At 42.0% G+C, this 23839-nt stretch overlaps 1 protein-coding gene across 5 annotated transcripts in view; it reads left to right on the plus strand.

The window, feature by feature from the left end:
* The first annotated feature begins 4397 nt into the window (after positions 1-4397).
* CD244 (CD244 molecule) overlaps positions 4398-23839 on the plus strand; it is a 32973-nt gene continuing 13531 nt past the window's right edge. For all 5 annotated transcript variants that reach the window (XM_030936664.1, XM_010378298.2, XM_030936666.1 and 2 more), the window contains exon 1: positions 4398-4684. In XM_030936664.1, the coding sequence (XP_030792524.1) occupies positions 4624-4684 (61 nt within the window). In that variant the 5' untranslated portion in view covers positions 4398-4623. The remainder of the gene's footprint in view (positions 4685-23839) is intronic.

Here is a 23839-nt window from a genome sequence, read left to right on the forward strand (position 1 = left end):
TTTAAATAGGAGGCTATTCTATGGTGCATTTCCCTTGCAATTTAGGAAAACCCTTTCGTTCCTTTTTCGTGTAGAAACATTTTGTTCCAAAACAGGGAAGTAGAGATTGATTCCATTTCCCCCACCACATTGCTATTGTCAGAGAGATAGCCTGCGTTTCTCTGCATCGTCAGAGCTGTTTCTCACACTGAATCTGGGAATGACAAATTTCTTGTTATGTTGAAATTCTGAGAGGAGTTAAGACATGTATTGCACTCTTTAGCCCTTGCTCCTGGGGATGTGGGTTCTCTGGGTTATTTGATGTCCCATAAATTGTTTTGAGAGGCTCTATCTTCCATCTGCTTTATGAGACTATTGCATCTCTTACCTTTAACCTGAACCTGAAAGTTATCACAATCAATAAATAAACAATAACTGGCTACTTCTCTTCCAACAAGTGAAAGCCCACAGAAGATAAATATACATAGAAGGGAAAGTGATTTTCTAGCCCTTCTGAGAAGAAGAGAGGGAAAAAGATAGGTTGTGCTTATTAAAAGTATCATTATGGTTTAATCCAAACAGGAACGCAGAGAATATTCAGATGGTTAGAAATAAAGGCAATGAGTTCTCATTTAGTGTCTGGTGTTACAGAAGTTATTTGTTGAATTCTTGCAAGATTGGTTAACTATACCTATAAGATCAGTTGGCCTCTTTGTGAACGGTTCATCTTTGACCACTTTAACAACCTCTTTCCAGTGGTGCAGTAAAGGATAAACCTTCTCCAAAGAGAGGCCCAACCTTTGCTCTTGGCTCCTGGGAGTAATCTCTAAGTTTTGAAATGTCCTGTTTGATAAGAGTATCTTCATTACTGGGGACCTTGTTAGGATTGTCAATGCTAATAATGTGATTTATGGTGGGAGCTTTGGCCACATAGCATCAACTCAATTTCTGGAGGGCCCAGAGACTATGGTCAGCCACATGGGTGGTCAGCTATGTCTATGTGACCAAACCCCAATAAAAATTCTGGACATCAAGACTTGGAAGAGCTTCCCTGCTTAACAATACTCTGTGCATATTGTTACACATAGTTTCTGGGAGAAGTAGGCCCTGTCTGCAGAGCTCCACTGGGAGAGGAGAACTGGAAGTGCTGTGACTGGTTCCTTTGTTTGGGACTCTCCTGGACCTTGCCTTAGGTACCTCTTCCCTTGGCTCATTTCCATCTGTATTTTTGGCTTTAATAAACTCTAATATTACAGAAGTTATTTGTTGAATTCTTACAAGATTGGTTGACTATACCTATAAGATCAGTTGGGTTCTTTGTGAAGGCTAGAGTAAAACATAAGTAAAACAGCTTCCAGTGAGTTTTGTGAGTCATTCTAGTTAATTATCAAACCTGAAGGTGGTCTTGGGGACCTCAAACTTGCAATTTGTCTCAGAAATACGTGGTCTTGGGGACCCATGAAATTTGTAATTGGCATCAGAAGTGGGATTTACTGGAATGACCTTCACTCACCGAAACTTGATGAAAGCATGGTTTGGGAAAAGGAAAGATGAAAGGGCAGGAGTTTATCAACCTTTGATGTCCGCTAACCTTTAAATGCACTGTCTGAGTCCCCTGTCCCAGATTTATAGAGATCGGGTGAATATGTATGGGAAATGTAGCTAAGGGAGTCTCTGGTTTATATTGATTTTGTAGGTCTTGGGTCCTTGTGCTACAGGGGCTGAGTTGCACAGAAGGGTTCTCTGCACAAAAATTCGGCAGGGCAAGATACAAACTCCATGAAGGCAGGGTATATGGTGACTTAGCTAACCAGTCTATCTCAGGGGAAATAGAAATGTTTTCCTTAGGGAATTCATTCATTCCTTCAGCACTTGACAATCTACTAATCAACTCTGAAGAACCAGGCACTGGGTGAAGCTTGGAAACACTAAGCTAAGGAGAGCATAGACTTTGTGTTGAAGAGCTCAGGGCTGGGGAGGTCAGTGTGTAGAACAAATAGCAGTTTTTGTTGTTGTTGTTATTGTTGTTCATTTGTTTGTTTGTTTTTGCTCTTGTTGCCCAAGCTGGAATGCAATGGCACGATTTCAGCTCACTGCAACCTCCTCCTCCTTGGTTCAAGTGATTCTCCTGCCTCAGCCTCCCAAGTAGCTGGGCTTGCAGGCGTGCACCACCACACCCAGCTCATTTTTTGTATTTTTAGTAGAAACGGGGTTTCACTATGTTAGTCAGGCTGATATCAAACTCCTGACCTCAAGTGATCTGCCTGCCTTGGCCTCCCAAGGTGCTGGGATTACAGGCATGAGCCACTGCAATCAGCCTTTTTTTTTTTTTTTTTTTTTTGAGACAGAGTCTTGCTCTGTCTCCCAGGCAGGAGTGCAGAGGCACGATCTCGGCTCACTGTAATCTCTGCCTCCGAGGTTCAAGGGATTCTCCTGCCTCAGCCTCCTGAGTAGCTGGGATTACAGGCATGCACCACCACACCCAGCTAATTTTTGTGTTTTTAGTAGAGATGAGGTTTCACCATGTTGGCCAGGCTGATATCAAACTCCTGACCTCAAGTGATCTGCCTGCCTTGGCCTCCCAAGGTGCTGGGATTACAGGCATGAGCCACTGCAATCAGCCTACAAATAGCAGACATTGTGTGATAGAGTTTGTCAGGGACTACAAGACAGACACACACTAAGTGGTACAGCTGCTCCGAGGTCAGTTTCCAGGGGATGATAGGTCATCCACATGCCTGGTGGGAAGGATGGAGCTGATGTTGGGGTCAGGATTAGAGAGGCTGATTCCTAAGTCACATTTATTAGTGGATTCCAACAGTTGGATCTTGTTTTCCACCTATCATGTGAGGAAGTTTACCCTTCTTTGTTATATCGTGTCTTGTGCACCACTTCTCAAGGTTAAGGACATGGCCCGATCAACTCTGAGGCAATTCCCCAGGGTTGAGGGCTGCGACTTGGGAGGAGACAAAGGAAAGAAGAGATGACAACCACTAGACCAGCTGGAAAAAGCAATTCAGAGCTTAAAAAAATGAAAACAGAACCACAAAAGCCTCATCTATGTACAGTGTTTTTTGGTATGCATGTTCTCGAATATTATTTTTAATTTGATCCTGAAAACTACCTTGTGAAGGCGGGGAGGATGTATTGATGACCCTACAGGCTCAGACAGCAACATGGCCAGAATCACCATAGGTTATAAGTTGCTGAATGGGAGCTCGAAGTCCAAGTCTTTGACTCTAAATCCAGGGCTCTGTCCAGAGCACCACTGTTGCCTCTTTTGGCAGCTGAAGCTGTCAGTCTGCTGACCCCTGCCCTGTTCAGACAGGATGGCCGGAAATGGACCAAAGGATGGAAAAAGAGAAGAGTGGACTTGAAGGGAACCGAAAGCATTTATTAAGGGGAAAGCAGAAGGAAGAAAGAAAGAGGCATTAACCCTGGGGCCTGACCTTGAAGCACAGTGTTCCAGGGGAGGGGGTATGCCACTGTCCCCACCCCTCCATGGGGGCCTGAGCAGATCCAAAGCTGCCTGGCCTTCCTGGAGGGTGGCATCCAAGCATGAATGTGAAGGCAGCAAAAGTAGGCCCACGTCACTTCTGGGAGAAGGCAAAAGAGGGAAGAGAGGACTACTATGGAAAAGTAGAAAAAGAGGAAGGGAGGGAATCTAGACATACAGATTGGAAATGTGGAGCAAAACACATTCTTTTTTTTTTTTTTTGAGACAAAGTCTCGCTCTGTCACCTAGGCTGGAGTGCAGTGGTGTGATCTCAGCTTTCTGCAACCTCCACCTCCTGGGCTCAAGTGATTCTCCTGCCTCAGTCTCCTAAGTGACTGGAATTACAGGCGCATGCCACCCAGTCTGGCTAATTTCTTTATTTTTAGTAGAGACAGGGATTCACCATGTTGGCCAGGCTAGTCTTGATCTCCTAACCTCAAGTGATCTGCCTGCCTCAGCCTCCCAAAGTGCTGGGATTACAGGCGTGAGCCACCGTGCCCTATGCGAAACAAATTCTTATGAAACAAATTTAACTTACATGTGCTTAAACTTTGGTGTCAACTTGCATGGAATCCCCAGGTTTGTTAGATTTTTCTAGTGCTTCCAGCCCTTAAGTCTCTTCCTATGTTCTCTCAGCTACTCCTCCTCTCCTTCAACACTGTTGGCCGCTTATCCAGGGCCCTATTTTTCAGCCCACTTCCTCTCCAGCCCCTCTCCACTCCACCTCCACAAAGTCTGTTGGAATGGAACAGCCGAGGATACTGGCTGTTTGGCCCCCATGTGGGTCTCTCCACATAGGATTCAGAGAATTGGAACATTTCTTGGGCTGAAGCAGACAAAGGGATGCAGTTTTGAAACTGGCTTTGTGAGTCACTGTGAACTTCAAGCACCCTCCCACTTGAGGTAAGCTTCACCAACTTGGCTTGTGGGAACTGTCAGACCAGCTCCAGGCGCTGGGGCTTTCTCAGTGGCCTTGTCAGCTCACAACAGGTGTTAACAGCCTCTAATTGAGGAAACTGTGGCTGGACAGGCTGCAAGGCAGTTCTGCTCCGCATCGTTCTCTTGCTGACTGGAGACTGCTGAGCCAGTGCACGGCACAGCGTCTGGTGGGGGTGGAGGGGCTGGCCTGGCCCCTCTGTTCTGTGGAAATGTTGGGGCAAGTGGTCACCCTCACACTCCTCCTGCTCCTCAAGGGGTATCAGGGCAAAGGTAAGGAGGTCCTGCCTGGCGTGGGGTGGGGGACTCACATGATGGACTAGGAGCTGTGCCCCTCAGGGAGATCAGAGCCATATCTCCCTGATTGTGCCACATACACATTCATCTGGAACTTGACTCCGAGCAGCTCCTGACAGGTCTGACAGTCTAAATCAGACAGGACAGGCTGGCAGTGCACTGGGGGGTCTGTGAGAGGGGCATCTGGCTCTGCTGCCAGCAATCCAGGAAGTCTTGGGTGAGGAGATTCCTTCCCACTGGCTTCAATTTACCTTTCCATGTCGTGGAGAGAGAAGCCTCCTTCCAGCTGCCTGTAAAGATGAAGAAAATTGCATCCTCCAATCGTGGCATGAGAGAAGAGAAGCAGTCCCAAGGAAGTGGTTGGTTCTGGAGCTCATAGACAGACGGATGGACCTCTGAGGCAGGAAAACTGAGCCCGAGCAGGGGAGGGCAAGGCCAGCAGCCAGGAAGAGGCTGGATGGCATGGTTCTTCATCTCCCTGGCTTCTTCAGCCACCCAGATGCCACAGGAGCCTGGAAATTATTAGAGACATGTTGGGCTGGGGCAGAAGAATGAGACAATATGAGGAAGCTCCACAGCAAACCTAAAGCTGTCAGCCAGGCATGGAGCCATCTAACATTTACTCCCGGAGATCCCGGTTGAGGGCTGCTCCCCTCTTTCTCCAGTCCTGGGGTCCAGCATGCTCTGAAAACTGGATCCCACATTTAATTTAATTTAACTAATTTATTTATTTCATTTTTAATTTTTATTTATTTATTTATTTTTTGAGACGGAGTTTCCTTCTGTCACCCAGGCTGGAGTGCAATGGTGTGATCTCGGCTCACTGCAACCTCTGCCTCCTGGGTCCAAGCGATTCTCATGCCTCAGCCTCCCGAATAGCTGAAATTACAGACGCATGCCACCACACTTGGCTAATTTTTGTATTTTTATTAGAGACCACGTTTCACCATGTTGGCCAGGCTGGTCTTGAACTTCTGACCTCAGGTGATCTGCCCACCTTGGTCTCCCCCAACCAAAGTGCTGGGATTACAGGTGTGAACCACTGTGCCTAGCCAGGGTTCTGCATTTTAGATCAGGGACTCTGCAGGAGCTTCACAGGAGTGGAGAGCGTGGAGTCAGAGGAGGGTACACTCTGGGCACAAAGAGGGGAAACTGAGGCATAGTGTTGCGTGGGCTCAGGGCCGGGTAGAAGCCCCATATGCAATAAAGTCCCCTGCCCAGGTACTCAATTCAGTTACTGAGTCTCTGAGCATTCTTGTGTCCTTCAGGAAGACACAGTCAAAGCTCAGGTGGACTCAACATTTGTAAGGATGCAGGCAGCCTAGGGCAGAGTATGATGAGGAACAGGGAGCAGGGAGGTAGGTGTGGAGCCTGCGGCTCTTGTGGGTGGGTTGGGGGGCCCAGTGGCCCAGGATTCTGGTCAGGAGAGCTAGGCTGGAACCTGGGCTAAGGCACCTTGAAAGCAGCTCAGACAGCTGAAGGAGGACTGATGGGATTGGTGCCTGGCTGTGGGGATGAGAGTAACAGAGAAGCTGAGGTTATGACCCTGAGGTCATGAGCCTGTGTGACAGAGGGTGATGCTCCCTCCACCCCCATTCCCAGGGTTTCAGTGCCATAGCTGAGCTTGGCTATGCTGGCCCTTGCAGGGTGAAGCTGGTGAGTGACTCGTTAGGCACAGGGAGGGATGGACTTGGGTCTTCCTGAGCTGCTTCCTCCTCCAACCTGGGTCTGTGGGGCTGGCCTGGCGTAAGTTGACTGAAGCTGCTCTGTTTATGTAATTTTTAAACTTTTTAGTTTGAAATAATTGTGAAGTTCCAGGGAAGCTGCAAGAATAGTTCAAAGGATTCTTGAATTTCTTTCATCTAGATTCACCAGTTAATATTTTATCATATTTACTTTATTTCTCTCTCTAGCTGTATGTATATGTGTGTATAAATGTATAATAATTTTTGCTGAACCACTTGAGAACAAGCTGTGACATTATGTCCCTTTACTCCTAAATATTTTAGCACTTACATCCTATGAACAAAGACATTCTCATGTTAGTACAGCACAATTATCAAATTTAGTAAATTTCACATTAATACCATCAAATATGCTATCCATATTCACATATTACCAATTGTCCCAAGAATATGCTTTATTTATTTATTTTTTGCAGACCCAAGATGCAATCAAGATCATGTATTACATTCAGTTTTTATGTTTCTCAGGTTCAGTCTATGACCATAATTTAGCCTTTCTTCATCGTTCATGATATTGCATTCTTGAAGAGGACAAGCCAGTTGTTTTGTGGAGCGTTCCTTAATCTGGGTTTGTCTGATGTTCCCTCATATGATTCAGGTTATCATATGCATTTTTATTTATTTTATATCATCATCATTATTATTTTTTAGAGATGAAATCTCGCTCTGTTGCCCAGGCTGGAGTACAGTGGTCCTCGCTGTATGTATATGTGTGCATAAATGTATAATAATTTTTGCTGAACCACTGCAACCACTCGGCTCACTGCAACTTCCGCCTCCCCAGGTTCAAGTGATTCTCCTGCCTCAGCTCCTAAGTAGCTGGGACTACAGGTCCATGCCACCATGCCTGGCTAATTTTTGTATTTTTAGTGGAGACAGTGTTTCACCATGTTGGCCAGGCTGGTCTTAAACTCCTGACCTCAAGTGATCTGTCTACCTCTGCCTCTCAAAGTGCTGGGATTCCAGGTGTATGCCACTGTGCCCAGCCTATTATTATTTTTTAAGAGAAGATCTTGTTCTGCTGCCCAGACTGGAATGCAGTGGCATGCTCACGGCTCACTGTAGCCTTGATCTCTCAGGCTCAAGCCATCCTCCCACCTCAGCCTCCCTAGTAGCTGGAACTACAGGTTTGTGCCACCATGCCTGGCTAATTTTTTTTTTTTTTTTGTAGAGACAGGATTTCCCCATATTGCCCAGGGTGGTCTTGAACCTGATTCTCCCAGCCAACTGCTGCCCGCTGCCTCCTTGAGGCTGGAGCCAACCCCAACCAGCCAGACCAGGCAGGGTGCACACCCCTTCATGCTGCTATGGCTGCTGATGTTCGGGAGGTCTGCCAGGTTAGCACACACTGAGGTCCCTACAGGGAATGGGGCGAGCTTACAAGTAAATGTCCATTCCTCAGAATGGACAACTGAAACCTGAATTTAGGGTCCAAAATGAACTTTAGGGCCCAGGCCTATTCTGTCCCTCTTTCAGACAGAGGGGCAGAATCATGGGGTATGTGTACGTAACTCTAGCAGATGCTGTCAAACTGTTTTCCAAAGTGGTTGGACCAAATAGTGCATGAGAGTTCCATGCTGCTTCGGGGCCACTGGCTTTTGGTTCTGAAGGTCTGCAGATGGAAAATGAAATTGTGGGAATGTGGAGCTTGGCAAGAGGCCAAAGGCAAGGGAATTACAGCTCTGGGATTTCTCTGGTATCCTGCGTGAAATTCTGACAATGGAGTCATTTTTAGGAGTTATGTGAGATGCATTGTTGAATTAATTAATTTAAATGAATTCATGAAGCCCTTGCTTGGGTTGCTCATTTTGCTGCTGTGATGTTTGAATTTCTTGTCTATTCTGGATATTAGTTGCCTGTAGGATTCATAGTTTGTAATTTTTTTTCTATTCTATAGGTTGCTTTTTCACTCTGTGGATTGTTTCCTTTACTGTACACGATATTTTTTTTTTAGTTTGCTATAATACTGTTTGATTATTTTGCTTTTGTTACCTGTGCTTTTGAGGTCTTATTCATAAACTCTTTCCCCAGCCCTTATTATGGTCCAAGAACTATGCAAGGTTTTGTGGGGGAAACAAAGATGAAACAGATGTCTATTCTACCCTTAAGAATCTTTCAGACAGAGGAAAATAGGTATGTATAATTACAACTATAAGGGAAGATGGAAATGCTACATGTCATTAACAGGCAAGATACATTTAGAATAAAAAAGGAGCTAAGAAGATGAAGATTCCTTCTAGGTAGCAACACTGGAGAACTGGCCTTGAAGAATAAATAAGAGTTTAGGAGGTAGGTACAAAGTAGGAGGACAATTGAAGCAGAGGAAAGAGCTCAGAAAAGCCAGGGATGCGTGAGGTTTGGATGGGAAACAGGAAAGGCAGATGCACTTGTTATCACGGAGAAAGAGTATGACATATGAGATGATTTGGCTAACTAATGCAGAGTGGGACTTGGGCTAGGTGAGTTTTGACAGAGGTAAGCAGGTTGCATTACCTGACGAAGGGAATTAATATGGTCAGTATGAAGCTAAATAGAGAGGAAGAAAGAAATGGGATGTGGGCCCTATAGGATACTTTATCTATCTTACGATTTTGCCCTGACTAAAGCTGGATTGCCCCAGTACTTTTGGAATCTCACTGGGCTCTATTTGCTCAGTCCCTAGCAGGTACATCTTTTGATGCCTTCACCCCAAGCTTGGTAGCACAAGCCCTAGCTGAGAAAACCTTAACATCTATTTGTTGACTGGTGGAAGTTCCACTTGCTCTGAGACCCTTCTGTGCTCCTTCTCCCAGGTGCTCAGGCCCCACACTTTCCTCCGACTGGCAAGTCCAGGTTGGAGGAAGCTGAACTGACTCAGAGCTCTGCACATGGGCTCAGGGCTGAGTGAGACTCACTGCTGCTGGTTTAGATTGTCTCCTTCACCATCCTCCGTACTCAGTGTCCTTGACCATCCTCTGTTCTTCCTGAGGCTGCAGTGGAGTTAACCATCTGCCCTTTACCCTCCCTTTCAGAGTTACTAGTTCACCTCATCCGTTCTTAACCACCGGAAAGAGGCCCCCAAGCCTGCCGAGCAGTAGCAACAGCAGTGGCAGGGGCCCGGGGGCCTTCCTGGACTGTGGCCTCTTTCCTCTAAACAATTTTCACTTGTAGGGTCCTCCTCTGTGCCTCGCCAAATGTGTGAGAACTTGTGTTGAAGTTATGTTTTCATACTAGCATTTCACCTCCCCTGTCTGGTGTGTGTACCCCCGGTACAGAAACTGAGGTCTTTTTGTATCAGTCACAATACCCTGGACATAGTGACTTGTCTACTTGCCTTTTCTCCGTATCTGCTCTGCACCCCTGCTCCGGCACCACCCCTTCCAGGCCGTCCATGGAAACTCATTCCAACCATCTTCCTTCTTCCCACACTGGACTGTTGGGGGCTACAGGAGAAAATTCAGCAACAAAGAGCGGCTACAGATTCATAATCTCCAACCCCAGCTGGACTCTCAGTGTCCTCAGAATCCTCATTTCTGGCCCATAACTTCTCCTACTTCCCAAAAGGTGGGAGAATTCCACACCTTCGTCATCTCTTTAAGGCCCTGTTCCACTATCCCAGCCTCCACAAACCAACAACCTCCTTCTTTAAGAAAACTGAAGCACAAGTTAGGGATTCTGCCAACTTTGCTAGCAATTCTCCAGTGTCAATGTACTTCATCTACTACTGTAAATGACCACATTTGCCTGTGCTGAGGGCAACAGTGCTCTTGCCCTGTCCTTGAACAATACTTTCCTATGTGCTCAGGGCACCAGAGCTTCTTTCAGAAGTCATCTGGGACCTGCTGTCCATGAAGACATCCCTGATCTTTCTTCAGCTGCTCCTTTTCTACGGGCTTTCTACCTTTAGCACAGTTTTCTTCCAGTTAAAAAATCAAACCAACAAATCAAAACAACACCTGGTGTTCTCTCTAGCTCCTTTTTATTTGCAGATAAACCAGTCTTAAGTGTATAAACTAATATAATATTACATAAAAATAAAATATAATGGCATAAGTTTTTAAAAAAACCCAAAGGCAGTATAGCATGAGGACTGTAGATCACACACTTCGTTCTTTAAGTATTTAGAAGTCTATGGCTGGGAGTGGTGGCTCACGCCAGCACTTTGGGAGGCTGAGGAGGGTGGATTACTTGAGGTCAGGAGTTCAAGACCAGCCTAGCCAATACAGCAAAACCCTGTCTCTACTTAAAAAAAAAAAAAAAAATTAGTTGGGGGTGGTGGCAGGTACCTGTAGTACCAGTTACTCATGAAGCTGAGACAGGAGAATCACTTGAACGAGGGAGGCAGAGGTTGCATTGAGCCGAGATCGCACCACTGCACTCCAGTCTGGGTGACAGAGAGTGACTCCATCGAAAAACAAACAAACAAACAAACAAACAAACAAACAAACAAACAAAGAAGTCTAGGCAATAACTTAACCATTTTCCTGTGTGATTCCTATTCAGTTTTATAATAGCAGAGCACAACCTTCTTCTACGCAGCACTCTACATTCTGATCAGTAGAATCAGATCAGAATTCTGGTGGATTATATGGGAGTTTACGTTATTATTCATTATTCAGTAACTTTATATTTAAGTACCTTTTAATATTTGTGCTACCTCTCACAATTTTATAAACGATAAAAATAAAATAAAACCACCACAAAACACCTAACAATTAAACTCATGTTCCATCACCCCACTCTCCAAACCTGCTCTGTCTTTACCAGACCCATAAGCCACACATGTGTTGTGTGTTCCCCTAAACATGCTACTGCTGTGTCCACAATAACCCCCTTCCCTGTTCCTTTCTGCATCCACCAGGCAGGCCTTGGCTTTTTCTTTCAATGGCAGCTCCCACCCACCTCCTCCGGGCAGCCACTCCTAATTCTGCAGGACAGCGGAAAACATGCTTTCCTTATGCTTGCCTTACATCCTGGGCACACATCCATAGCACATTCCATATGGCATTTCAGTTGGCTGTTTTAGGTCTATCTTCCTTTTTCACTTTTTTTTTTTTCGAGACAGGGTCTTTCTCTGTCACCCAGGCTGGAGTGCAGTGGTGCAGTCATGGCTCACTGCAACCCCTGCCTCCCAGGCTTTTCTGATATTTAGCTAAGAGTTGGGTTTAGCTGAGATGAGTGAGGAAATCTACAAATTCACTTGCTATGGTAATGTTTCCACAATGGCAGGTCATACTTTGCTTTTATCAAAGTACATCTTAGTTTAATGGTCAGAACACTGCAGTGAGAGGTAGTCATTACTCCTTTTCTATTTTTTTAATAGAGGTAGAACTCACAACTGTGTGCACAAAGTTTAAATCAACAACTTCATGAACTTTTATATGCGTAAGTGCATATTCACACTACCCACATCAAGATGTAACACATTTCTAGCACCCAGTTGTTCCTGTTTGCTCCTTCAAGTTGATAACTGCCCTCCCGCAAGGGTAACCACATTCTAACCTCCCTCACCATAGATTAGTTTTTCCTGACTTTAAACTTTATATCAATGAAATAATTCACTATGTACTCTTTGGAGTCTGGCTTCCTTAACACTCATCATTGTGGTGAGATCCATCCACATTATTGCCAGGAAAAGTAGCTTTTCTTTTTCATTGCTGTGTAATATTCCATAAGACTATAACATGATTTATTTGCTCATCCAATTGTGATAGACATTTGGGTTTTTTCTCATTTTGAATTATTATGACTGAAGCTATTATTAACACTCTTGTACATATTTTTAGTAGATATAAACACCAGATTTTCTTTTTTTTTTTTTTTTGAGACAGAGTTTCACTCTTGTTGCACAGGCTGGGGTTCTATGGTGTGATCTTGGCTCACTGCAACCTCCACCTCTCAGATTTAAGTGATTCTTCTGCCTCAGCCTCCCAAGTAGCTGGGATTACAGGCGTGCACTGCCATGCCCAACTAATTTTTTTTTTTGAGATGGGGTTTCACCATGTTGGCCAGGCTGGCCTCCAACTCCTGGCCTCAAACGATCCGCCCACCTCGGCCTCTCAAAGTGCTGGGATTACAGGCTTGAGCTGCTTCGCCCAACCTTCAGACCTTTAAATGTTAGCTATTTTGGTGAGAATGTGTAATCTCATTGTTCTCTGATAACTAGTGATGTTGGGCACCCTTTTGCATGCTTATTGGATATTGGATTTCTCTTTCGTAAAATGCCTGCCCAAGTCTGTTGCTTTTTTTGTGGTTATTGTCATCAGTGTATTACTGATTTGCAGTCTATTATTGATTATTGTCATCAGTCTATTATTGATGGAATTCTTTATACATTCTGGATATGAGCCCTTTTTCAAATATATGTGTTGCAAACATTTTCTCCCAGTCTGTGGCTTGCTTTTTCACTCTCTCAATGTTGTCTTTCACCAAACAGAAGTTCTAAGTTTTAGTGAAGTCCAATTTATCAATGTTCTTTCATGGTTAGTGATTTTTTTTTTTTTTTTTTTTGTCCTGTTAAAGAAACATTTGTTGGCTGGCTGCAGTGGCTCATGCCTGTAATCTCAGCGCTTTGAGAGACCAAGGTGGGTGGATCACTTGAGCCTGGGAGTTCAAGACAAGCCTTGGCAACATGGTGAAACCCCATCTCTACCAAAAATGCAAACATTAGCCAGTCTCATAATCTGGTCTCAAAATAAACACAAAAATAGATTAAAATGTAAAAATAAAAAAGGAAACATTTGTCTATCTCATGATGTAGAAGATATTCTCTTGTACGTTTTTCTAGAAGCTTTATAGGTTTAGCTTTCATATTTAAATTTATGATTTATTTTAAATTAATTTTTGTATATGATGAGGGAGATATCAAGGTTTTTTTTCTTATAGATATCAATTTGACCCAGCACCATTTATTGAAAACATCAAATATGTGTTGGTTTGTGTGATATTGTGAAATATATATTTGTTTTTCAACCTCCTTTCCTAACATACAACTCCTAAAAGGTTTAGAAATTACAAAGTGATGTGTTTTTGTAGGCTAATGAAGTGACTGATGGCTAGCAGGCTGTAGGTAGCTTCGGGACAGGGGCCCGTCACCAGAAAGACCAAGGCAGGTTTGGAATATTGGACTCTGAGCCCATTCCCAACCTCTAGGAAAAGGAGAGGGACTGAAGGTTAAGCTGATCACTGATGGCCAGTGGTCAATCCATTCCCACTTATTGAGGCCCCCATAAAAACCCAAAGAACAAGGTTCAGAGAGCTAAACATGTGGAGGTTCCTGGAGGGTGGCATGCCCTGGGAGGTCACGGAAACTTTGTATCCCTTCCCCTACACCTTGCCCTATGCATCTCTTCATATGTACCCTTTGTAATAATCCGGTAAATGTTAAGTGTTTCCCTGAGTTCTGTGAGTCATCTAGCAAATTAATTGAACCCAAGGAGGGAATAACGGGAAACCCAGTTTATAATCAGTTGGTCAGAAGCGCAGGTAAAACAATGCTGGAGCTTGCAATTGGTATCTGGTAGATATCTACAGGTAGATAGTGTCAGAATTGAACTGAATTAGAGGACATCCAGTTGGTGTCCACTGAAGAACTGATTGCTTGCTTGGTGCGTGGGAAAACTCCCCACACATTGGTCACTTCTGTGTTGATTGTTGTGGTGTGAAACCAGAGGAAAAACAGTTAGTGTTTTTTCCCACATACAGGGTCTATTTCTAGACTATTATATTCCATCAAGTACTTTTCAGTCCTTGCGATAGGAATGCTATCTTAATTCTGAAGTTTTACAACACCTCTCGATATTAGGTGATACAAGCCCAGCTTTGTTCTCCTTCAAGATTGCCTTGGCTACTCTTTGTCTTTTACATTTTCACATAAGTTTTAGAATCAACTTGTTAATTTCTATAAAAATAACCTGCAATAATTTTTATTGGAATTCTATTGAATCTATACATTAATTTAGGAAGAATTGACATCTTAGCAATATTAAGTCTTCCAATAAAAACCATGCTATATTCTTCTGCTTATTTAGCTCTTTAATTTTTTCTCAGAAATCCTTTGTTGCAATAGGTGTATAGGTCTTAAATATTGCTTGTTGAAATTATTTCTATATATTTTAATTTTTTTGTGCTGCTGTAATTGGTATTGTTTTCAAAATTTCATTTTCTATCTGTTTGTACTAACACATAGAAATACAAATGATTTTTCTATATTGACCTTATACCTAGCAATTTTGCCAAACTGACTTCTACACTCAAATAGTGTTTCATATATTCCTCTGGGTTTCCTATATACACAGGTATATAGTTTGTGAATAATGACAATTTCACATATTCATTTTTTTCTTTTTTCTTTTTTTTTTTTTTTTGAGACAGAGTTTTGCTCTTGTTGCCCAGGCTGGAGTGCAATGGTGCCATCTTGGCTCACTGCAACCTCTGCTTCCCAGATTCAAGCAATTCTCCTGCGTCAGCCTCCTGAGTAGCTGGGATTTCAGGTGCCTGCCGCCCACCCAGCTAATTTTTGTGTTTTTAGTAGAGGTGGAGTTTCACTAAGTTGGCCAGGCTGGTCTCGAACTCCTGACCTCAGGTGAGCCTCCCAAAGTGCTGGGATTACAGGCGTGAACCACTACACCCAGCCTCACATATACATTTCTAATTTTTATTCCGTTTGGCTATTTTCCTTGTTTTTTTGAACTAGCCATGACCTCCAGTACAATGTTGATTAAAAGAGGTAATTATGGAATCCATTTTTTTGTTCCTGAGTTTGCAGGGACATGGATGAAGCTGGAAGCCATCATTCTCAGCAAACTAACACGGGAACAGAAAACCAAACAGCACGTGTTCTCGTTCAAAGTGGGAGTTGAACAATGAGAACACATAGGCACAGGGAGGGGAATATCACACACCAGGTCCTGTTAGTGGGTGAGGACCAAGGGGAGAGAGAGCATTAGGACAAATACCTAATGCACGTGGGGCTTGAAACCTAGATGATGGGTTGATAGGTGCAGCAAACCACCATGGCACCTGTATACCTACGTAACAAACCTGCACATTTTGCACATGTATCCCAGAACTTAAAGTAAAATAAAAAAAAAAAAAAGAGATGGGTACAAATGTGAATGTTTGTTGTTTTGAACAAACCTCTCCAACCACATTTTTCCTCTGCTTCCACATCAAAATAACAACAATCATCAACATAGAAGACTTCCATGACCAAATGCAGGGAGGTGGATTTCTCCTCACAACAAACTGAATAATGGATTCTACAGTGGACACCAGTTGGGTGTTCTCCAATTCAGTTCACACACTAACTGGAGACAGTGTTGGACCACAGAGGTTGGGGGCTCAGTTCCCAACACCGCCCCTCCACCACACCAGTTGTAAGTCTGGGCCTCCAGAACTTCTGACCAACCAGCTTCCACTTGAGGTTCCCATAACCCACTCCTTTGGGTTCAATTAATTTGCTGGTGTGTCTCACACAAACCAGAGAATCATTTATGTTTGCTGATTTATTATAAGAGATATTACAAAGAATACAGATGAAGAGATGACACAGGGGAAGGTATGGGGGAAGGGACATGGAGCTTCCACGCCTTCCCTGGGCACACCGCCTGCCAGGGATCTCCACGTGTTCAGCTATCTGGAGGCTCTCCAAGCCCAGTCCTCTTGGGTTTTTATGGAGACTTCATTTCATAGGCATGACTGACAACCTTGTAGAAATGTGACTGGACAAAAAGAGTATGATTTCGTATTAATAGGCTGAGTGGAGAAACTCAGCGAGGCCTGTCTGTTCAGATTCTTCTTGGTCTCTCTGTGCAGCATTTCTTTCTCTAGAATCTGAAGCAGGAACTTCTCTGGAATGAGGGTCTTTTGATTCATATTAGATTAGAGTTGTCTACACTCAGCAATGGTGATCTTCTTGCTGGCCTTGCCATTCCTGGACCCAAAGGGCTCCATGGTGTCTACAATATTCATGCCCCCTTTCAACTTGCCAAATACCACACTCCTGCCATCCATCCATTCAGTCTCTGCAATGTAGATGAAAAACTGGGAACTATTTGTGTTGGGTCCAGCATTTGTCATGTAGAAGATGCCAAGACCTATATGCTTCAGGATGAAGTTTTCATCATCAAATTTCACCCCCTAGATGAACTTGCCACCAGTGCCATTATGGTGTGTGATGTCAACATCCTGGCACATAAATTCTACAATAATCCTGTGAGAGCAGGAGCTCTTGTAATCAAATCATTTCTCTCCAGTGCTCAGAACACAAACGTTTTCTGCTACCTTTGGAATTTTATCTGCAAACAGCTCCAAGGAGACACAGTCCAAGGGTTCGTAGTCAACGGCTATATTAATGAACACGGCGGGGTTAACTATGGCTGATAGCAAGAGACTCTAGGTGGTGTTGGCACCTCCAAAGCACCAGATATATACATTTTAACACTTTTATTTAATGAACTTACTTTTGACTTTGCTAATTTTCTGTATTGTACATTTGCTTTTTATTTTATTGAGGTTAGCTCTTACCTTTACTTTCTCCTTTCTCCTTTCGTTGGATTATCATCATCATCATCATCATCATTACTTGAATCACTATTTCTTTTTCTCTTTGGTCTCTTGAGATTGAATCTTGCATTATTGACTTGCAAACATTCTTTTTTTTCTAACATACAAATTTAAAGCTATAAATTTCCCTCTAAACACTGCTTTAGCTATATTGCACATTTGATGCTCATTATCACTTAGCTCTAAATTTTTCTCCAAATTTCATTTCATTTATTCTTTGACTCATGGGGTTTTAGAAATATGTTGCTTATGTTTTAAACATTCAGAGATTTTCCACTTATTTTTCTGTTATTGATTTTTTATTTAATTCTACTCATAATTCATATGATTTCAATACTTTGAACTTTGTTGACACTTGTTTTAATGCATAGCATATGATAATACTTTGGTAACTTTGTTCTCATTGGCTTCAAAGAACATCTTTATTTCTGCCTTCATTTTGTTATGTACCCAGTAGTCATTCAGGAGCAGGTTGCTCAGTTTCCATGTAGTTGAGCGGTTTTGATTGAGTTTGAAAAAGAGGAAATCCTCCCTAACTCATTTTATGAGGCTGACATCATCCTGATACCAAAGCCTGGCAGAAACACAAGAAAAAAAGAGAATTTTAGACCAATATCCCTGATGAACATTAATGCAAAAATCCTCAATAAAATACTGGCAAACCAAATCCAGCAGCACATCAAAAAGCTTATCCACTATGATCAAGTGGGCTTCATCCCTGGGATGCAAGGCTGGTTCAACATACGCAAATCAATAAGCATAATCCAGCATATAAACAGAACCAAAGACAAAAAACCACATGATTATCTCAATAGATGCAGAAAAGGCCTTTGACAAAATTCAACAGCCTTTCATGCTAAAATCTCTCAATAAATTTGGTATTGATGGAATGTATCTCAAAATAATAAGAGCTATTTATGTCAAACCCACAGGCAATATCATACTGAATGGGCAAAAACTGGAAGCATTCCCTTTGAAAACTGGCACAAGACAGGGATGCACTCTCTCACCACTCCTATTCAACATAGTGTTGGAAGTTCTGGCCAGGGCAATCAGGCAAGAGAAAGAAATAAAGGGTATTCAATTAGGAAAGGAGGAAGTCAAATTGTCCCTCTTTACAGATGACATGATTGTATATTTAGAAAACCCCATCGTCTCAGCCCAAAATCTCCTTAAGTTGATAAGCAACTTCAGCAAAGTCTCAGGATACGACATCAATCTGCAAAAATCACAAGCATTCCTATACACCAATAACAGACAAACAGAGAGCCAAATCATGAGTGAACTCCCATTCACAATTGCTTCAAAGAGAATAAACTATGTAGGAATCCAACTTACAAGGGATGTGAAGGACCTCTTCAAGGAGAACTACAAGCCACTGCTCAATGAAATAGAGGAGGACACAAACAAATGGAAGAACATTCCATGCTCATGGATAGGAAGAATCAATATCGTGAAAATGGCCATACTGCCCAAGGTAATTTATAGATTCCATGCCGTCCCCATCAAGCTACCAATGACTTTCTTCACAGGATTGGAAAAAACTACTTTAAAGTTCATATGGAACCAAAAAAAAAAAAAAAAAAAAAAAAAAAAAAAGCCCACATTGCCAAGACAATCCTAAGTCAAAAGAACAAAGCTGGAGGCATCATGCTACCAAAATTCAAACTATACTACAAGGCTACAGTAATCAAAACAGCATGGTACTGGTACCAAAACAGAGATATAGAGCAATGGAAAAGAACAGAGCCCTCAGAAATAATACCACACATCTACAACCATCTGATCTTTGAGAAACCTGACAAAAACAAGAAATGGGGAAAGGATTCCCTATTTAATAAATGGTGCTGGGAAAACTGGCTAGCGATAAGTAGAAAGCTGAAACTGGATCCCTTCCTTCCTCTTTATATGAAAATTAATTCAATATGGATTAGAGACTTAAATGTTAGACCTAAAACCATAAAAACCCTAGAAGAAAGCCTAGGCAATACCATTCAGGACATAGGCATGGGCAAGGACTTCATGTCTGAAACACCAAAAGCAATGGCAACAAAAGCCAAAATTGACAAATGGGATCTAATTAAACTAAAGAGCTTCCTCACAGCAAAAGAAACTACCATCAGAGTGAACAGGCAACCTACAGAATGGGAGAAAACTTTTGCAATCTACTCATCTGACAAAGGGCTAATTTCCAGAACCTACAAAGAACTCAAACAAATTTTCAAGAAAAAAAACAACCCCATCAAAAAGTGGGCAAAGGATATGAACAGACACTTCTCAAAAGAAGACGTTTATGCAGCCAACAGACACATGAAAAAATGCTCATCATCACTTACCATCAGAGAAATGCAAATCAAAACCACAATGAGATACCATCTCACACCAGTTAGAATGGCAATCATTAAAAAGTCAGGAAACAACAGGTGCAGGAGAGGATGTGGAGAAATAGGAACACTTTTACACCGTTGGTGGGACTGTAAACTAGTTCAACCATTATGGAAAACAGTATGGCGATTCCTCAAGGATCTAGAACTAGAAATACCGTTTGACCCAGCCATCCCATTACTGGGTATATATCCAAAGGATTATAAATCATGCTGCTATAAAGACACATGCACACGTATGTTTATTGCTGCACTATTCACAATAGCAAAGACTTGGAATCAACCCAAAAGTCCATCAATGACAGACTGGATTAAGAAAATGTGGCACATATATACCATGGGATACTATGCAGTCATAAAAAAGGATGAGTTCATGTCCTTTGTAGGGACATGGATGATGCTGGAAACCATCATTCTCAGCAAACTTTCGCAAGAACAGAAAACCAAACACCGCATGTTCTCACTCATAGGTGGGAATTGAACAATGAGAACACTTGGACACTGGAAGGGGAACATCACACACCAGGGCCTGTCATGGGGTGGGGGGAGTGGGGAGGGATAGCATTAGGAGATATACCTATGAGTTAATGGGTGCAGCACACCAACATGGCACATGTATACATATGTAACAAACCTGCACGTTGTGCACATGTACCCTAGAACATAAAGTATAATAATAAAATAAAATAAAATTACAAAAATACTTTGGTAAATATTGCATGTGCACTTGAAAAGAATGTGTATTCTGCAATTGTTAGGATAATTGTTTTATATATAATTAATATATATATTGGTTTAATGATCTTCAAATTCTTATAGCCTTATTGATTTTTTTGTTTGCTTCTTATATCAGTTAGAGAGCCAAGGTAATAAAACTCTCCAACTATGATTGTGGATTTACTTCTCCTTTTAGTTCTTTCAAATTTTATTTTATATATTTTAATCTTGTTATATGCATAGAAACTGAAGATGATTGTTTGCTCCTACTTAATAGGTCCTTTTCTAATGATGACATTTCCTTCTATTTCTGTATATTTTATATACATCTTATGTCTTTTTTATCCCTCATTTTCTCCATTACTGCCTTCTTTTGTATTTAATTGATATTTTGTGCTGCATCATTTTGATTCCTTTCTTATTTCTTCTTCTGTACATTTTGTTTTTTTCTCAATGGTTACCAAAGGTATTACAATGAATACCTTCAACAATATTGTTTGAATTAATACCAATTCCTTATCAATAGTATAAAAAACTCCTATACAGCTCTATCTCCCAACTTTTATTGTCACAAATTACATCTATTTCTATTGCTCTTCACTTCTTGTGCCTGAGTTTCCATTTTCTTTATATGTAAAGAACATCCTTTGGTATTTCCTTTACTGCAAGCCTTTTTGTGACAAATTCTTTCAGTTTTTTATTTTTTCTAAAAATGTCTTTATTTCAGCTTCATTTTAAAAAATTATGATTTTTTGAGATAGAGTCTCACTCTTTCGCCCAGGCAGGAGGGGAGTGGCATAAGTCTTGGCCTTGGCTTCCCGGGTTCAAGTGATTCTCATGCCTCAGCCTCCTGAGTAGCTAGGATTACAGGTGCATGCCACCATGCCCAGCTAATTTTTGCATTTTTAGTCAAGATGAGGTTTTGCCATGTTGGCCAGCCTGGTCTTGAACTCCTGACCTCAAGTGATTCACCTGCTTCAACCTCCCAAAGTGCTGGGATTACAGGCATGAGCCACTGTGTCTGCCTTCGTCTTTGAAGTACTTCTTTACCAGTACAAAATTCTAGATAGGCAGTTATTTTCTTTCAGCACTTTAAATATATCATTCCTTGGAAAACCAAACAACGTATGTTCTCACTGATATGTGGGAGTTAAGCTATGAGGATACAAAGGCATAAGAATGATACAGTGGACTTCGGTGACTTTGGGGGAAAAGTGGGAGGCGGTGAGGGATAAAAGGCTATAAGTAGAGTGCAGTGTATACTGCTTGGGTGATGGGTGCACCAAATCTCACAAATCACTACTAAAGAACTTTCTCTTGTAACCAAACACCACCTGAACCCCAATAACCTACGGAAAAATAAAAAAAGATACCATTCCATCATCTTCTGCTTTTTATTATTTTTGCTGAAATGTCAGCTAAGTTGTTTATTTTATAAAGGGAATTAAGTTTTCCCCCACTCTGGCTATTTTACAATTTTTCTATTTATCTTTGGTTTCCATAATGTTTTTTTTTTTGATGTATTGAGAAGTTGTCTTTTGTTCATTGGTTTTTTTTTTTCTTTTTTTTTTTGAGACAGAGTTTCACTCTTGTCGCCCAGGTTGGAGTGCAATGGCACGATCTCGGCTCACTGAAACCTCCACCTCCTGGATTCAAGTGATTCTCCTGCCTCAGCCTCCCAAGTAGCTGGGATTACAGGCGTGCACCACCATGCCTGGCTAATGTTTGCATTTTTAGCAGAGATGGGGTTTTGTCATATTGGCCAGGCTAGTCTCAAATTCCTGACCTCAGGTGATCCATCTGCCTGGGCCACCCAAAGTGCTGGGATTACAGGCGTGAGCCACCGTGCCCAGTTTGTTGGTTTGTTTTGATCTTGCTTGGGGTTTGTAACACATTTTACAAGTCTATCTTGATGGCTTTTGTCAGTTTTGGGAAATTCTTATGTTATCTCTTTTGCTCAGTTCCTCTTTCCTCTCCCGTCTCCTTGCTTTCCAATTACACTTAGTTTAGGGGTTTTGTTTTTGCCATATCTCAAATATCTCTTACACTCCTTCTTGTGTATTTTTATCCTTTTGTTTTTCTTTACTTCACTCTGGATATTTTATAACAGTTTTCTAATTCTCTTTTCAATGGCATCTAAATGGCCTTTTAAACCCTTCAATTGAGTTTGTTTTACAGTTATTTTACATTTTATTTCTGTAATATTCATTTAATTCTTTAAAAAATCCAATTTCAGGTAACTATTGCTGCATAATGACCCACTCCAAAATCCAGTAGTTTGAAACAACTACCTATTTAGTTAGTGATTCTGCTAGCTGGTAATTTGGGCTGGGCTTTGCTAGGTGGTTCTTTTCGTTTCCTCTTGCAGCAGTCATGCATGTGTGGTCAGCTGCCAGACCACAGGTGGCTGATTCTTTTATTTATTCTTTATTGTTTTTTGAGATTAAGTCTTGCTCTGTCACGTTGACTAGAGTATAGTGGCATGATATCTTGGCTCACTGAAACCTCCATCTCCCGGGTTCAAGAGGTTCTCGTGCCTCAGGCTTCCAAGTAGCTGGAGTTACAAGCGTGTGCCACCACGCCTGGCTAATTTTTGTTTTGTTAGCAGAGACAAGGTTTTACCATGTTGGCCAGGGTGGTCTCGAACTCCCAACCTCGAGTGATCTGCCCTCCTTGGTCTCCCAAAGTGCTGGAATTACGGGCATGAGCCACCGCACCAGGCTGGGGTGGCTGATTTAGAATGGCCTTAGTTGTGTTGGTTTATCTCTGTATCATGTGATCTCTTATTCCCCAGCAGGCTATTTTAGGCTTGTTCACATGTCAGCCAGATGAGGTTCCAAGAGAACAAGTAGAAATGTGCAATGCCTTTTCAGATCTAGGCTTAGAACTGGCAGACATAATTTTTGCTGTGTTTCATCATGAAGACCAGCCCAGTTCCAAGAGACAGGGAAATGAACCCCATTTCTTGATGATGGAAGGAGTTGCAAAGTCACATTGCAAGGACATGGTTATTTTTGCATTTGATCACGCTAGTTCTCTGCTGAAATTCTTAAACTTATGTTTTATTTCCTTGAACATATTAGACATGATTACTTTAAAGTTTATGACTGACAACTCTATTATGTAGATGCCCTGTTGGTTGGTTTCTGTTGTCTCTATTCTTGTTTTGGTTTTTGGACATGTTTCCTTTTCTTATACTTCATTTCATTTCGGATATTGTGCACGAAAAATTCTAGAAATAATTTAATGCTCTGGTTGATGTTATTTTCCTCTTGTCATAACTTATATTTGCTTCTAGTGGGTAGCCAGGTTAGGACTACTAGAGATTCCAGATCATTAGTTCAATCCAGGGTTGTGATGATTCAAAACTGACCTTCAGTTCCTGCGAGGGCTGTTCATTTCTCATTCACTCTTACTCTTAGTGTATAGCCCTCTGTGGTACCAACCTCAACACTGATGGATTTTAGGTATACCCACTTTCTAACAGGAGGGGCCTGAACTCCATGTTCTCTTAGTTCCTTGAGTTTTATTGTGAGCTCTGCTCAGCTTCTCAGCCTTTTAGCTGCCATTTATGGAATCAGAAGATGCCTCCAGGGAACAACCGTCAGAAATGTTGGTCTCACCTCTCTGAATTTCCTTCTTCCAGATCTAGGCCCCATAATTTTTCACTGTTTTATAAACTCTCTGATAACTTTAACAATGTGCTTTTACATGTTGTTCCTTTTTTTTTCTAGTTATTT

The sequence above is a fragment of the Rhinopithecus roxellana genome, chromosome 8, assembly GCF_007565055.1.
Source record: "Rhinopithecus roxellana isolate Shanxi Qingling chromosome 8, ASM756505v1, whole genome shotgun sequence".
NCBI classification, from domain to species: Eukaryota; Metazoa; Chordata; class Mammalia; order Primates; family Cercopithecidae; genus Rhinopithecus; species Rhinopithecus roxellana.